Source organism: Diabrotica undecimpunctata, chromosome 8, assembly GCF_040954645.1.
Source record: "Diabrotica undecimpunctata isolate CICGRU chromosome 8, icDiaUnde3, whole genome shotgun sequence".
NCBI lineage: Eukaryota > Metazoa > Arthropoda > Insecta > Coleoptera > Chrysomelidae > Diabrotica > Diabrotica undecimpunctata.
Genome location: NC_092810.1, coordinates 129,017,199 through 129,035,535, shown reverse-complemented (window position 1 = coordinate 129,035,535; position 18,337 = coordinate 129,017,199). Strand labels below are relative to the sequence as shown.

At 32.3% G+C, this 18,337-nt stretch overlaps 1 protein-coding gene across 2 annotated transcripts; it reads left to right on the top strand.

Annotated features, from left to right (window-relative positions):
* Nucleotides 1–89: 89 nt before the first annotated feature.
* Mvd (mevalonate diphosphate decarboxylase) lies at nt 90–15,117 on the top strand. Of its 2 annotated transcripts, none has more exons than XM_072541042.1 (8): nt 90–268; nt 4,634–4,702; nt 4,798–4,868; nt 6,420–6,534; nt 10,048–10,265; nt 11,206–11,601; nt 12,004–12,168; nt 14,042–15,117. In XM_072541042.1, exons 2-8 carry the CDS (start codon nt 4,651–4,653, stop codon nt 14,186–14,188), a joined length of 1,164 nt encoding a protein of 387 aa, XP_072397143.1. In that variant the 5' UTR covers nt 90–268; nt 4,634–4,650; the 3' UTR covers nt 14,189–15,117. The 2 variants fall into 2 exon arrangements, with proteins under 2 accessions (XP_072397143.1, XP_072397144.1); XM_072541043.1 differs by lacking the exon at nt 90–268 and adding an exon at nt 2,641–2,895.
* The last annotated feature ends 3,220 nt before the right edge of the window (nt 15,118–18,337 follow it).

Sequence of the window (18,337 nt, the reverse complement as noted above, 5' to 3'; positions counted from 1 at the left end):
TATTAATCTATTGAAAAATATATTAAAAAATTCAAGAAATATATTGTTTATATGAACTACTCCATATTGTATGAACTACTTAGCATGATGACGTGTCAAGTGAACTACTAACCTCTATTCACCTGTTCTTGAATAATGAAAGTAAACAAAAATATAAATATTTAAATTTCATTCAAAATAATAGTTGCTTGCTTGGCTTGGCTATATCTATAACTGTAGTTAAATAGTGTATGTTGTATGAGAAAAACCTCTTCAGTTTAAAACTAAGGTTAGTCCTACCCTATAACTAAATTAGATCTTTTTACTCCTAAATATAATATTTTATAAATAAACTAAATGAAAATAAACTTTACAAATAAAAGGCAGATATCAAGCACAGTTTTTTATTAAACTTGCCCAAGACTCTCAGAGGCATTTCATCAAAAATGTTGGCTATCCAGCACGTCAATGAATGTTATAAGCGAAAATACTTGCACAAGATTTATTAAAAAACTGTGCTCAATATCTGCCTTTTATTTGTAAATTTCATATATTCGAGCATTCAATCAAATATTATTTTATTTGAAAATAGTTTAGAAACCCTTATCTGATCTTTATTATCATTATAATAAAAGTAATTAAGTGGAAGTTAAAAAATATTAGTTGTGGATTTCAAAGCTCGTTTGTCCTCATGGACTATTCCATACTGGCAGATGTATTCTATGATCTGAAAGATCTGGAAATAAATATTCGTTACATGATTATTTTGCAAAAACATTAGGGCTGAAGTACTGCATAAAACAAAAGTAGGAATCAGCTTAGTCTATTATAGCCTATATTAGGCTTCCTTATTGGATATGCACCAGTCAAAGGACACCTCTTGCATGGCTGTGAGTTATTAGATCACAGGTGACAAATACTTTTTGGAGACTACCGATTGACTCCAAAAAGATATGGTACCTATCCTCTAGACCTGTATTAGCTGGTACAGGGTTCCAGAATCCTGGAATTGGTATTGTGATTATATGGAAGGTGTACAAGAAGGCAACTGGCTCGAGTATGACAGGTTTACAACAGATTGCTTTCATGCCATATGAAAAAAAAAACAGGTTTTCCTGATCTCCTGGACTAACTATAATCTAACTTGTTCTTTTCCTACTGGAAAAGTGGCCATGGTGGCGGTATTTATATTTTTCATAATGAATTGATTAATATTGAACCATTTATAAGGCTCATTGACAAAGATTTATGCAATATTTTATGGGAAACACACATTTCTAAAGATAATATGAGATTTGAGCCAATATTTACACATCGTCTTTATGTGATTATATAGAAGATAAGTACATTTAAATATAAATATAACGTAATTCCATTATGTGTTTAACAACCTCTGTTTTATTTTTGTTTATTATAGTTTTGAATATTTTTGTCTCATTTTAATAATATAAATTATTTATGAATCAAATCTTTTAAGTCAGTCATGTTTACCTTCATTTTGTGACTCCAATTGCATATATGCATCAATATACAGTAAAAGTTCAGCATTCATCAACTAAATTCATATTACTTTATCTATAAATCCCATTTCTTTTTAAAATATAGTTTTCATTACTCCAGATTTTCATAGTTTGCTCATAATAATACAAAAATCCTTCAAAGCTACCTCTTTGATACTGTTGGCAATTCCCTGAGATACGTTCTTTGTATTGTGCATGGGTTATAACTTCAGGTAATGAGTAATCAGTTTTTTAGTCTATTGTAATGAATATCTTCCTCTAGGCCTATTGGTTGCAGTATTATGATCAAACTTTCCTTTGCTTCTAGTTACGAGGACAAACCAGCTTAAAATATGTTATTTAAGGTAGCAATAAATATATCTTTGATAATATAGGTTAATTAATAATAAAAAAATTTATATGCATCATTATATATTATGGTAAACCAAAATTTCAAGTACTGTTATGCATTTTGGGGAAATTTTTAATAATTCCCTATTTCTGATTCATATATGACTACATGGAAGGTTGATGCATTTACATATTTTCCTTTTGAGTATTGGTCTTAAAAGCTTTCACTCTGGTGTTCTGATTCTAGAGAAATTTTCTGTGCATTTCATATTGACAGCTTCCATTGTTTATTATAACAGAGGCTAGTTAATTGCAAATGGAGTATGGAGATCTGGGTAAAAACATGAACTCCGATCTCAGAATTCTTTAAACTTCAGAGACTCTGATGGGCTGGTCATGTAGTCGAAAGATTGCTGAAAAGAGCCTTAGATAGTAAAATGCAGAGTGCAGACCAAAAGGAAGGTCACATAAAAGGTGGGAAGATGAAGTGACAGTGGATGCGCAAAATTTGCTATATGTGAGAACATGGAGGGGATCGGCGCGGGACCGTCAAGGTTAGAGGTATAGTTTGGCGAAGACCAAGACTTGATTTGCGCTTTAACGCCATTGCATAGAGAGAGAGAGAGAGAGAGAGAGAGAGAGAGGGTGGGAGGGGGGGCTAATTGAACTCTATTGTGGCTGAATAGTTCTAAGTGGATCTACAATTTTCACAATGCTTTTTTGATATGTTTATACGATTCATGATATTATTAGGCAGTTCGTTTGTCAGAGACCTGAATATTACAGTATCGTCCGCGTATATTAAATTACTGATATTTTTAAAATAAGTGTCTAATAATTTAATATGTGTATACAAAAAAAGATGACTCCACTAAAAGATTATAATAATTATCTTGTTTACTTCAATTATTAACTGCTTATTTAATAGGTGATTAAAAGCATGTAAAAAATATTCAGAATTATGTTATGACATTGTCAATCCGGTTTTGAAAAACTATACAAATGATCAATAGTTAAAAAAAATCTATAATCAGCTGAATACGAAAATAAGGTTTTTGTATAGTAGGTAAGTTTCTTGCATTATTATAGAATTTTTTATATAAGTTTATATGATTAAGTTTAACATGAACTTTATACCGCCAATGTTTTGCAACTATTAATATATTCATAACATAAACGTTAATTAACTACTTATGTTAAAATGTTTATAAAGTATACTCATTTCATATAAATCTTTTGGTTGTGCTGGTTTTGGATTTTTAAATGGAATTAATGAACATTTTTTTATTACTTCTGTCACACAGGATTAAATAATTTTAATCAAAATACAATTGTGTTTAAATTTATATATTTAGTTTTAATAAAAAGAGTTTATGACAACTCAAACCGAGTATCCAAAAACAAAAGAAGTTTACAATTTTATTCCATATAACCACTTACAGAATAAAGTTGTTTGTGTCCTTATTAAAAATTATAAAACACGCTGAGATCCGTCAAGTTTTAAATATAAATGTGCGCTTCTTAACATAAATTTAAATGTACAGGGTGATTTACGCAAGTCTTTCATTTTATTTTTAATGAAAGACCCTTATATTTTTATATTTTTAAAAGCTAATCAACAACCTAATATCAACGGACTATAACATGTAAGGTCTATTATGAATAATATATGGTGAAATTTTGATATTATGCAGTGTGGAAACCACTTATGAATTAACATTATTTTTGTCCTTATTTTACAAAATTTAAAAAAATCGCTTGTACCCGTTAACTTTTAAATTCAAATGTGCGGTTTTTTAATATAAATTTGAATGTACAGGTGATTCAAGATTCAAGTTTGAATGTACAGGGTACAAGTCTAGCATAGTCCATCATCTTTATTTTTAATGAAATACCCTTTATATTTGTATGTTTTTAACAGCTTCTTAACAATCTGATCTCCACGAACTAAATATTTTGTTGTCTTGACGAAAACTCTAGATAATTACAAAACTTCACCCTGTACTGTTCATAATAGACCCTACATAATATAGTTTGTTCAGATAAGCTTTTAAAAAATATAAAAATATACAGGGTCTTTCACCGAGCGTAAGCTGTAGCTTACGAAGAGATCATAAGTATGAGATCTTGATATTAATTTTAATGGGCAAAAGTAAAAAGAAGAAGGCAATATTCGGGGCTGCGAGATATAAGAGTTTGGTGCAGGATTCGAAATGCAGGAGAAATTTAGAAATTTTTACGCTGGTCAGAGAGGGACAATAACAAATAGATAACGGATGAACGTATACATGCTGGATGCGTATGACACTTAAAGAAGAAGAAGAATGAGCCTCCCATTGAGCACGTGGAAGGATTTCGATACCTTAGATATATATTCGATAATACAACAGAGTCCGATCAAGAGATAAAAACAGAAGAGAACAGGTCAGAAACGCTTTTCTAAGCATTGCAAATGATCTTAAACTGACGCTGAGTCACTACTGACTCTCAGGTGAAATGTTTTGTATTATAGCATCTATATTTATACATAACATGTAACAGTAGTTGTTGAAAGTGAGTACAATACGATGACTGGAAATCTTTGAGATATGGGTATTTCGCCGCCTGCTGAAGATTGTATAAACTTTTTATCTTTGTATGGCTGATTACAGCTCCAACCTTTGTTAGAACAGGGCACCTGAAGAATTAATGCTTGATGCTTTTATTACATTTTATTCCATAACTGATTTTAGTTATAACAGCTTTATTTTTATTCGTGCATAGATATATATATTTACATTTGATCAGTTTTAATATATTTTTAGATCGAGATTCATACAAAATGAAGATAGTAACTGTTGAGGCACCTGTGAACATAGCAGTCATTAAGTATTGTAAGTTTAATTTTCATTAAATTTTTCTATAAATACTATAACTGATGATTTTAATTAATGAAGTATATGTATCATTGAGTTGTTATTCATTTTAGGGGGAAAGAGGGATGAAGAGCTAATTTTACCAATCAATGATTCATTAAGTGCTACCCTCAGTACGGATTTTGTAAGTATAATATGTTTTATCATATATATTATCAAATTTAACATGTTAATTTCCTCAACAAAGACAAAATGCATGGTTATAACAGCAAATTTACTAAGATGTAAATTGGAGCTGGAAGGTCAGATAATAGAACAAGTGATGGAGTTTAAATATCTAGGCATCACATTATCTAGCTATGGAAAGCTCGAAACCGAAGTGGAAGATCAAGTGAATAGAGCAAACAGAACCGCAGGCCGCCTAAACGAAACAATATGGAGAAATAAAAATATCGGGAAAGAAACGAAAGGCAGAATTTACAAAACAGTCATCAGACCAATAATGACATACGCGGCAGAAACAAGACCTGACACAGAGAGAACAAAAAGGATGTTAGAAACAGCAGAGGTGAAAACACAGAAAAATTGATGGTAAGACACTATGGGACAGAGCTAGAAGTACAGATATACGACATAGATGCAAGGTGGAGAACATCAAAAACTGGGTAAGAAATAGAAGAGTAGAATGGAACGATCATATAAGCCGAATGACAACAAATAGAGTAGTAAAGACGGCAAGAGACGGTTCCCCAATAGGAAGACGATCAGTAGGAAGACCACGCAAACGATGGAATGACAACTTACTGGAGGCACATTGAAAAACAGACAGAGTCATATCTATATAAAAAGAAGAAGAAGAAGATATATGTTATCATGAAAATATATTTGAAATACTCTACAACATTTACTCTAAAAAACAATCCTTTATAGACTAAATCTTGGAGTACACATATATCACAATTTCTTCTAGCATACCAGCCTTATTGCATTGCAACTGTTCCCTCCATAAGTAGAGCTGGTTTCAAATGCAGTGGCGAGAATTTTTCGAAACAGTACCTAATTCCTAACAACGAAGTAATGGCGTTCCAAAAAGTACTGATAATTTACAATAGGACAAATTTTATTGAAGATCGTACAAAATAAGACATAATGTATTAAAAAATAATATTAGATTATATTTGGCAATTTTTAACTGACCGCCAAACTTTCATTATTTTTAAAATATTCTTCAACAATGAAAACTCGTTCTCTCGTGTAATGTTCCATTTTTACTAAACCTAGACTGTCAGCTGTCAAATTGTTTTTTTTTTTTTGTAGTTGTTAACACTGTACTGCACAAATGGCGACAAATTCAAATCTTTCGTGAATTTTGGGACACTTTATATTAGGTACATGGTTAACTCTGTAATAATAATAAATAAATAAAAATAAATCTGGATAAAACGGTACTCCTTGAGATATCCTGATGCTCCATAAAATATATGTAAAATATCCATCTATTCGATTCATCCATCTTTTTAGCAATCAATTTGCAGCTAACTAAGCTTATAATACATAAATGATGGATATGGGTGCAAGTGTAAGCAATGCCTATCAGATATTATGGCAAATTTAATGTGGCTAGCTAGCATACTGAATAGATCATAACCGTAGTTAAAGTTTAAACAACGCCTAAAGTATTTTTATTCCCTGAGTAGTTTTTAAACTGTAACAATAACGTAATTAAAATTTTTAGATGTGCGCTAAAACTACTATTTTAGCTAGTCCGTCTCTGAAAGAAGATGTTTTTTGGTTGAATGGCAAACAGCAATCTCTTGACAATCCAAGACTGCAAAATTGTTTAAAGGAAAGTAAGTATGTTAAACATGTGTTTTTCTTGATAAATATCAGAATATATTTTAGACGTCTTTGTAATTTAAAATCTTTGTGACTGCAGAATAATAAATCATGTGACCTCTGAACATCCAATTTACATAAAACTGATACATACTATTTACAGATTTAAGCAGCGCGGACAAGTTGTTGGATAGATCGAAGCGATATCGTTGATGATCATATTTTTGTTAGTAAATTAATAATCGATATATATATATATATATATATATATATATATATATATATATATATATATATATATATATATATACTATATAGAATATTCTTTTGGTGCCTATTCGTTTGGAATAATATTGGTGATCATTCTGGCTATAATTATTTTATTAACTGATGCTTTAAATAGATTAGTTGTTGTTGTGAAGAACCATTTCCTTAGGTTTTTTAACCATGCTATTCTTCTTCTCCCAATTCATCGTTTCCCAAATACTTTGCCTTGAAGGATTATTTTCAGTAATCTGTATTTAGTGCCGTTTCTCATTATGTGTCCGAAATATTCTAACTTTCTTCTTTTAATCGTAAACATCACTTCTCTTTCTTTTCCCATTCTTCGTAGTACAGTCTCGTTGGTTATCTTGTCCGTCCATGATATCCTTAGGATTCTTCTGTATAACCGCATCTCGAAGGCTTCAAGTTTTTTCTCCATCGTTTCAGTGAGTGTCCAAGATTCAACTTCGTAGTATAATATCGAGAAGATATCACATCGTAGGAGCCTTACTTTTATCTCCAGATTAAGGTTGTGGCTTTTAAACAGTTTGGCCATGTTGTTGAATGCACTCCTAGCCTTCTCTATTTTATATTTTACTTCTTGTGAGTGATCCCATTGTTCTCGGTCCACTGGTGTATTCTTGATAAGCAGTTGGACGTCTCTAATTTTATTTTTGGCGATGACCATAAATTTAGTTTTTGATATGTTTACTTGTAGTCCAAATCTTTCACTTACTTCATTTACTAAACTATTTGCAAAAATAACGGGGTCATCTGCATAGCGGATGTTGTTTAGGCGTTTTCCATTTAACCTTATCGGTTTCTTTGAATTCTCTATTTATTGTTTTGCTGACTATTTCTTTTACTTCACTACATTTCAGTTTTCTAATGTCGTGTTTTTTTACAGTATTTCTGCGTGTTTTCTTTGACTTGGTTCTATACACTCCCACTAAAGGATTGTGGTCACATTGAATAATCAGCGCCTGGGTAGGTTTTAACACTGTTGAAACTATTTCGATATCTTTTGTTAACAAATATATAGTCTATTTGGTTTCTTATAATAACGTCTTCTCCATTGTCTCTAGTCAAGATGATTTCCACGTATACATGCGTCTAGGTGGTAGTTTGTAAAATGTGTTTAGCACGATTAGCTGCATAGATACTCATTGTTTCTCCTTGTTGATTTCTCTCTCCTAATCCATAAGGACCAATATGTTGCTCTTCTTTTCCGTTACCTATTTTAGCATTGAAATTTCCCACGACTATAAAGAGTTCATGTCTCGGTATATCTCTTATAAGGTTGCTTATTTGTTTATAAAATTCTGATATTTCCTCATCACTGTGGTCTGCTGTGGGTGCATAGACTTGTATAATATTAGTACTCATCGGTGAGGTATTTATTTGTAACAAGAAAATTCTATCATTCACTGGTATGAAGTTGTTGACATGTTTGGTTATACTTTTTCATATTTACCATTTTCTGACCCTGAATAGTATACTCTGTATTCTTCTATGTCACAATAACTTGAGTCAGGCAACCTCATTTCGCTTGTGCCCATTATTGCTATTTTCGTGCGTTCCATTTCTTTGATTGCGCATTGGATTTTTCCTCATTGAGCCATAGTCCTAACGTTCTAAGTGGATATTCTCTTCAGACAATTCGTGTGGATTTTTCTTATAGGTGTGTTATTGGGCATTTCACAGGGATTTTGCATATTAACGACCCGGGAATACCTGTGATCATGGGAATCACCTCTCTTGCCGGATCTTGGTCTCCGATGTCCATGATCAGTAAGCGAGTTTGTGTTGTGTTGTATAGCCATTATTATTGTACTAGAGATATCCACAGGGATCTTTAATATACTGGTTTCTCGTTGCCTTCTATATTCTTATGCCGTTGACCAAACCACTGATTCTTCCGCCTTTGGGGCCGGTTTCTTAGTTGTCGATTTTAAATGTGGATTGTTATTGAGGCCATTGACGTTTCTCCCGACAACATTTATGACATTTTTTTAAGACAGTTTTATATCACAAAAGGTGACGCGCATTCACACAATATTCCTGTGTCGGGGCTCGTTGCTAAACTGTGCGCAGTTTTGTCTGTTATTTTACAACCTTTAAGATTGCTGCGTGATGGAATCCATATAAATTTTATCTATTTATTTGTTTCCTGAATATATAGTCAGTTTCCTGACATATAACATTGTATTTCTGAGATATCACTGAGAGAATATTAGAATTAGAATTGTTTAAGTACTACATCGAATATAGTTCTTAACTGAAAATGGTGATCTGTGAGGGAAGTTTGACCATAAGATTAGCATTTGAACAAACCACAGTCTAGTCCCTTTCCATGAATTTAGATCTGTCCTTGGAATACAATACTTACAGGAATTGTAAAATTCGTGTTTGCGTTTGATTTTTGGCATTAGGAAATTTCAAAGGATAAGTATTGTCTTCACCTTAGTGAAGTGGATAAAAATATGAAAAATCATCGAAAATATAGGACTGACGTTCATAATCTTAATCTTAGATACAAGAATACCCTCACTTCACCTAATCATATAACATATTTTTTTAGACGTTCATTCTCGCATTCAATTGCTTTCAATATAAACAGTTTGCCCTATAATGTTTTGAGAAATTTCTCTAGTGTTAAATACAAGAGAATGATTTATGAACAGTTGTTAGCTGAACAGTAATTTACAATTTATACATTAAATATGTAATATTTTTATTATCCTATGTAAATTTCGGTATTTAAAGATAGTCTGTCTATCTTATCATCGGGGGTTAGATGGAAGAGTAGTTGTATACTGCTGTTTTACAGTGTTATGTGTACAAATTGAATCTCGCCCTACTGTTATAATGTTGTATAAAGTTGATTTGTTTGTTAATAAAGACATTTATTAGTATATGTCTGTAAATACATTAATGAAATGAGTTTAAAAATTCATTTAGCGATACTTCTTTAATGTTCTGTGAATTGTTCAGCATATATTCTGAAACCTGTCAATTTTTTTATGAATGGTTCTATTTGTAATATCCTAAGGAATTTAAATGATACACTTCTTCTAATGGCTGATCGCCAATTACTATTTGTTGTTTGTTTTTATTGGTTTTGTTTCGTTTGACTGCATTTTAATCGTGATATTTATATCTCTGTATATGCATCTGATTGCTCTGATCAGATTTAATTACTTTGCTATAAACAATACACATATACACAAGAACGTACCAATACTAATTGTATTTTTTTGTAGTAAAACGAAGAACCAATCCTGAGTCGCCAATATTAAATTGGAACATCGCAATTTGTTCGGTAAACAATTTTCCTACTGCTGCAGGTCTAGCTTCTTCGGCAGCAGGATATGCTGGTCTTGTTGCTGCGTTGGCTGCTTTATACAGTATAGAAGGAGATATAACGGGGGTGGCAAGAGTAGGATCAGGAAGCGCGTGTAGAAGTTTATATGGAGGATGGGTATGATATTTATTCATTAACTATAACATTCAGTATAAAATAAAAGAAAAATTTATATGTTTAAAATGTCGTTTTAAAAATCGTTCTCAACCATTGGTTTGAATTAGAATTATTATCACGATATTTACTGTTAGTATATAATGTTATTAACATTTTGTATCATGTATCATGTAGATATTTTGGTCTATCAATTAACTCTAAAATTGTTGATCTATCAATTTTTAAAATTAGGTTATACACGTGCGGGTATAACTTAATCTTTCTGCATATTTTGTCTTCCTTTCTTCTAACTTTTTGGATGTACTTCACGTATAGTTTATTTCTTTTATCTATTGCTTTCTTACATTCTTGATCAAACCAAATCTCTTTTCTTTGATGTTTTTCAATTCCTAACACTCTTTTAGCCGTTTCCCATGTTAACGTCTTAATCTTATTCCATTCTTCTTCTATTGTATCATCTCTCTGTTCTACAAGTTCTAGAAATTGCTTTTCTATTTCTGGATTTTTCAGGTTATCCATGTTATATTTTTCGGCCGGTGGGTGTTTGTTTTTCTCATATCTGTTTATATGGCATCTAAATTTTATTTGTAATAGGAAGTGATTCTATTACTGCTGCTCTTCTGTCTATTAACACATGTTCTACCTGATTGGTTGACTGGCCGTCTGATGACAGCCATTACCTTATGGATATCTCGTTTAAGGAAGAAGGTTGAACTTATGATAATTCCTCATCCAGCAGCAAAGTTCCAGCAGTAAGCTTCCATTTTTATTTGATGTGTTATGGAAACCTTTTGTTCCAATGTATTCGGTTTTTTCCAATCTTAGCATTCACCTTATCGGTTTCTAATGTTGATAAAACATTTCCTGTATAAATTAAACTTGTAAGGTGTTCGTTCTAAAAATATATTCTCATAATTATTAAATTGTAAAATGTTTTCAGGTTCAATGGAATAAAGGGATAACATCGACTGGAGAGGATTCCATAGCACACCAAATAGCTCCTCTATCGCATTGGCCAGAGATGAAGGTATTAATATTGGTAGTGAACGATGAAAGAAAAAAATACAGTTCAACTTCAGGAATGAAGAAAAGTGTGGAAACTTCAGACCTTCTGCCATTTAGAGCGAATACTGTAGTACCTAAAAGGGTAGAAGCTATGAAAGAAGCCATATTGAAAAAGGATTTTCAAACTTTTGCCGAAATTACTATGAAAGATTCCAATTCATTTCATGCTATTTGTTTGGATACTTTTCCTCCCTGTGTCTACATGAACGATGTATCCCACGCTATAGTCGATGTTGTTCATCAATATAATGCCATTAAGAATTCACATAAGGTACGTTTAATTGAAATTTTTAAATCTATCCGGGTGGTTATGATGTAAAACTGCATCTTAACTGCACCAGATATGGAAAAACTGATGACTGATTCGTATTGAGCATTAAAAGTTATGCGAGGGAAAATTGTGAAACCGGAAGTTCCGGTTTCATAATTTCCATAAAATAAAGTAGAAAAATGCATTTAGCTAGAGTAATTTTAATATCGGATTAATCATTTTTATGACATGTAGTGTTTTACTTGCAGTGATGAAAATTTTCCATATCCGGAGTGAAAATTTTTGTCGAAAATCTTGATTTTTTACGACGAAATATAGAGATATATTTGCTCTATGTTATGCGGACTAATAATTTCGATCCGTAAAATTTTATAAAAATTACTATTGCTCATTTTATTTTAGGTTGCATATACTTTTGATGCTGGCCCAAATGCGTGTTTATTCTTACTAGAATCAGAGGTAGATGAATTGCTATCTGTGATCAATTATGTCTTCCAACCACCGACTGATCTTAACAATTTAGAATATATACGAGGTATAAAAACAGAACCGAAGATAATTAAAGAGGTAAGTATTCAATTCTTATTTTAGCTCCGCGCCATCATGCATAACTTTTTCTTTAAAAATTTACCGCCGACATTGAACAAAGTTTTTGCACTGTGTAAAAAAGACAAAGATTTAGCAAACATGTCACGCACTACAATGTGGAGAATATTTCATGGAATGAACTTTGTTTTTTTCAAACGAGGAGTAAAGTCGACCATGATGGAACGGCCAGATATTCTGAAATGGAGGCATCAATATTTGCGTGAGATAAAAAAATTCGTTCCCATGGATACACCGTCGTTTATTTGGATGAAAGTTGGGTGAATGTCGGATATAGTGTTTCCAAAGAATGGAAGGACCTCCCAGTGATTTCAGCCAGGGATGCGTTTGTTAAGGAGTTGTCAACAGGCCTAAAACAGCTGACGTAACGAGGCCTCCGATTTGTTATAGTGCATGCGGGTAGTGAATTGGGTTTTGTGAAATGTGCTGCTTTTTGATTTTTAAGTAAAAAAAAACTCAGCGGACTATCATGATGAGCTGGATGGTCCTATATTTGAACAATGGTAGAAGGAAAAGCTGCTTTCTCATCTTCCAGAGAAAACTGTTGTGGTTATGGACAATGCCTCATACCATTCGAGGAGAGAAAAAGTGATTCCGACTCTATCGTTTAATAAAGATAAAATTAAGACATGGTTGCTGGAGAAAGATATCTTTTTTGAAGAAGATTATTTAAAATCAGAGCTTATGGAAGTTGTAAACACACAAAGATGAATATATAAAATATGAAAAGTGCTAAGTATATATGCAAAAAGAAAAATGTTTCCATTCTGAGACTACTTCCATACCATTGTGAGTTGAATCCAACTAAAAAGATATTGAGTCAAGTCAAAAGTCATATTACCTCACACAACACAAAGTTTAAGACCACCGCAATGGAATAATTACTAAGAAATGCATTTGGTGTAGTAACCGTGGACAACTGAAAAACTATTTTAAACTTGCTATTAAGAAAGAGCAAAAATTTTGGGTTATTGAAGGGTTAATGGATGATATTTATTCTTTGGTAATAAATGCGATGGTTGACTGATAGCGATGACAGTGATAGCGATGACAGTAATAGCGATGATAGAGAAGATGAGGATGATGTTAATATGTAGTCAGTAAATTAGATAGTGTAAAAATCGGCGGACACAAAGTGCCAAATCTGAACAGTATGTAAGTGATAGTACGGCAAAAAGTTTTTATTAGGTAATAGTGCAAAAAATTTCAAATAATATAAAATAATTTTTGAGGAGAATGCATGTTATATACAAGAAACAATTCTTATGTAAGTAATTGTTGTTATTATTTACATGCAAATAAAAGAAAAATTGCACTTGTTTTTTGTATTTTAGTTAAATCTTATCTAAAGCGTTAATAAACATGTAGGTAATGTTAAATAATAGTATAATTTAACTATTTTTATTAGACCTATAATAATTATATACCTATATCTGTCTATTAAAGAAAAAAGTATTTATAATGTATTATTCTGTATTATCTGATTAAGTTAACTATATCTACACAGTGCTAAATACGGCTCTGATAATAATGACTCGATATCGGCAGTCTAGTAGTAACACGTGCCTGAGAATTTTGACAACACTGATCTGCATAAGCCAAATGTTCCGTTCTTAACGTGAAATAAAGTTTGGTATTTTCCTTTATGCTTAATATGTAAAACATTCTTTTATCACGTAGGGCGGGAACTATATCCCCATATTATACTCCTTGTCTTTTCCAAAATGTGTCTAACTGTATTACATTATTTGTTCCCAATATTTCGGTACTCTTCTTCAGTTAAAATATTACCTAATGTTCTAATAAAACTTGAGAAAATGTATTTTTGTTTCAGGAGCTAAAATTGTCATTCGAACCAAAAAAACAGAAACCTGGCCTTCTTAAATTTATCATACATACCACCGTTGGAAATGGTCCAAGAATTATAGAAGATCCTAAAAATCACCTATTGACAAATGAAGGTCTTCCTAAAGATTTATAGGTGTATTTTAATTAACGTGTTATGAATCTCTTATTGTTACAGTTTGTAAAACTTACGTATTGTACTGTTAATTGGATTGATGAAAGTATACTAGACACGAAAAAGAAAACAATTTAATACAGTAACAATTAAATCAGCTCTATAGCTCAGCAAGCTGGCAAACTCATTTCATCGGGAATTAGTGTAGTGGTTACTTTATTTAATCCACAGTTATAGGGTACTAGGTGGTCTGATAAGTAATCTTCAAAACAAAAAACATGTTTTTTTCAGAAAATTATATTATTTTATTTGATATAGTCTCGTTATAGCTCAATACAACGATTTTTAAAGTTCTTTATGCCGTCTGAATAATAAGATTCTGGAAGCTCTGCAAAATGTTTCGTCATTTATCTCTTCGTTCGAGCTGATTTTTTAATTTTAGAGGCAATAGATTTGGGAACCATTAATAATCAAAAGCAGCTAAATCAGGAGAATAAGTCGGATAAGAAAGCAATTCGAAGCCCAAGTTATTAAATTTTTTGCCATTGACGTAACGCTCTCGTGAGCCTAAAATGTGAGTTTGATGAACTACGTTATTAACCCAGTGATCCAGCAGTGGGATGTTAGGCTATAAAAAGGTTAGACTTTCTAGAACTAGTGTGTTTATGTGATCGCAGCGCCCTAATCGGCAAAGTAGCTTACTTATCAGGCCATCAAATAGTTTTAACAAGTACCCGAGTTTATTATTTGTTTTTGTAATTTCGATAGGATAATTAGATTATGTTATATTTTTTACTGGATTTTCTATATTTTTACGCAAAATGTTTTATTGCAGCTATTTTTAACGCACATTTATTAATAAAAACACGTATATTTTGATATTTTAATAATAAGCTTTGAGTTGATGAATAAAGTTTCATAAAATACAAATAAATAGTGTGTGATAATTTCTTCAACTGTAATTGGTAACGTATAATATACTACGGAAGAAGTGTCATCCTGTTACCAATGATAATTATTTTAGAAAGAGAAGAGTATTTGAAAAATACTTTTATATTCCAAAAATAAATTTCTATGCCAGAAAGTACGCACCATAAGGCATGAATATCTGTCTTTTCTATGTAAAAATCTGTCTCTGTTACGTGTGGTATAACATAGTGCCAGATCTAGATTGAAGACAGACTCGAAGAGAGAAAGGTAGAATTCTTATTGAAGTTTTCTACTTAAGAGTGAAGAGAAACCAAACATCGGACGAAATAGAAATACGTAGAGGAGTACGACAGGGTTTTATATTGTCACCGCTCTTGTTTAATATCAACAGCGAACAAATATGCCAAGAAGCTCTCTCACATGCAAACGAAGGGATAATAGTCAATGGAGAAGTTATCAATAACATTCGATATGCTGATGATACTGTGAAAATGGCAAGAACAGAGGAAGATCTACAACATCTAGTTGAAAGTATGAATGAGATATGTAATAACTACGGCATAAGGATGAACGACAAAAAAAACCAAATATATGACCTTCAGTAAGAATCCAATACATGACACTAGTATCGCAATAACCGATACCTAACTCGAAAAAGTAAGTGAATACAAATACTTGGGAACCCTCATCAATGAAACAAAAAACAAAATCACGAGATAAAAAGACGTATTGAAATTGCCAGGTCTACCTTTATAAAAATGAAAAAATTATTTTGTAATCATGATATTAGTATTCAGCTACGAACTAGAATGTTAAAATGCTATGTATTCAGTACTTTGCTTTACGGTGTTGAGGCATGGACTCTTAAACAGAGGAATGTTAAAAATCTTGAAAGCTTTGAGATGTGGTGCTACCGCCGTATACTAAAAATAAGTTGGGTGGATAAAATTACAAATGAAGAGGTAATACGCAGAATAAATAACGATCCAGAAGTTATACTGAATATAAAAAAGAGAAAACTTGAATACTTAGGCCGCCTGATGAGAGGACAAAAGTACACATTCCTACAAAATATAATGCAAGGAAAAATCCAAGGAGGCAGAAATCCAGACCGTAGAAGAATGTCCCGGATGAGAAATTTAAGAGAGTGGTTTGGCTGTACCACTAACGAATTATTCAAAACAGCAGTAAATAAAATTAGATCGCCCTAATGATATCCAATCTCAATGCAGAAGTCAGAATGACGACTTATTAACAACAAGGAAAGATATTGAATAGATGGGTGGAATACTTTAACCAGGCACTTAATATGGAGGAAGAAGAAGAAAACCTGGAAGACGAATGAGATGAGTTAAGGGAACAAGCGAGAGGGAAGAGGAACCACCAACGATTCTTGAAGTTAAAGATGCAGTTAAAAAACTAGCCAGAATCAAATCACCCGGAATAGATAATCTCCCAGATGAACTATATAAAGAAGGTGGCCATGATACCATAATGGCATTACAGCAGCTTATAAAAGAAATATAGACACAGAAATCCCTCCCAATGATTGGAATATTGGAATACTTTGCACCATACAAAAAAATGAGATATATTTGAATGCTCTAATCACAGAGGAATTACGCTTCTAAATGCAGCGTATAAAATATTTTCCACAGTACTATGTCACTGTATGGCACCATATGCAGAACGGATAGTAGGAAAATGCCAGGCTGGTTTCAGAGGTGGTAAATCGACAATTCATCAGATTGCAAGCCTGAAACAAATTTTGTAAAAACCACTGGAATATGGCATTGATACTTATCACATATTTATATACTACAAAGCAGACTACGACTCTGTGAATAGAAGAGAAATGTTCAAAGCAATGAAAGAGCTTCTTCTTCTTTTGATGCCCATTCGTTTCGAATATTCTGGTTATAATTATTTTATTAACTGATGCTTTAAATAGATTAGTTGTTGCGGAGATCCATTTCCTCAGATTTTTTTAACCATGATATTCTTCTCCCAATTCCTCGCTTTCCGAATACTTTGCCTTGAAGGATTATTTTCAGTAATCTGTATTTAGTGCTGTTTCTCATTATGTGTCCGAGATATTCTAACTTTCTCCTTTTAATCGTATACATCACTTCTCTTTCTTTCCCTATTCTTCGTAGTGAGTGATCCCATTGTTCGTTTACTATTGTTCCAAGATAGGTAAACTGTTTTAGTCGGTCCACTGGTGTATTCTTGATAAGCAGTTTGACGTCTCTAATTTTATTTTTGCTGATGACCATAAATTTAGTTCTTGATATGTTTACTTGTAGTCCAGAACTTTCACTTACTTTATTTACTTTGTTTATTAGTTGCTGTAAACTATTTAAACTGTCTGCAAAAATAACGGTGTCATATGCATAGCAGATTGTTATTTAGGCGTTCTCCATTTAAAAGGATTCATCCTTGTCTAACGCCTCGCAGAATCTGAATCGCTTCCGTCGGTTCATCTCCAACATGTGTTCTTATTGTGGCTGATTGGTTCCAGTATAAATTTTGTATTATACGCCGGTGTTTAGTATCTATTTGGGCTTTTGTTAGAACATCCATCATTTTTCGGTATTGAACTGTCTCAAATGCTTTTTGGTAGTCCATAAAGCAGGTGTAGATATCGCAAGTCATATCTCTGCATCTTTGGAATAATACCTGTAGATTAAATAGTGCATCTCTCGTACCTACGCCTTTCATCAATCCAAACTATGTGTCTTGTATTATCTCTAATGAAAGAGCTAGGAATACCAAATCAGTTGGTAAATTTAACAAAACTAACTTTTGAAAAAGTTGAATGTAGAGTACGTATTCAGGGGGAACTGTCTGAACCTTTTAAAACACATAACGAACTGCGCCAGGGAGACACTCTCTCCTGTTTGCTTTTCAATCTGGCTCTGGAAAAAGTAATACGTATGTCACAAATCACAACCACTGGTTCAATATATAATAAATTAGTGCAAATCCTTGCCTATGCTGATGATATCAATATTGCTGGGAGAACGGGAAACGCTGTACGAGAGGCATATGTAGATTAAAAGAATCAGCTACAAAAATGGGTTAAATAATAAACACCAACAAAATCCTATGACCACTTGTTATAGAAAACGACGTCATCGAAGCAGTGAACGAATTTGTATACCTAGGAGCGCTCCTTAACACTGAAAATAGTACTACCGCGGAGATAAATCGTAGAATTTGCACGGCCAACAGATACTA

Bases quoted from the DNA above. Each gene is read 5' to 3' on its own strand.
- Mvd (XM_072541042.1), top strand. From the start codon at position 4,651: ATGAAGATAGTAACTGTTGAGGCACCTGTGAACATAGCAGTCATTAAG. The intron at 4,703-4,797 runs GTAAGTTTAATT...TATTCATTTTAG, and splicing joins CATAGCAGTCATTAAGTATT to GGGGAAAGAGGGATGAAGAG. The intron at 10,266-11,205 runs GTATGATATTTA...AAATGTTTTCAG, and splicing joins GAAGTTTATATGGAGGATGG to GTTCAATGGAATAAAGGGAT.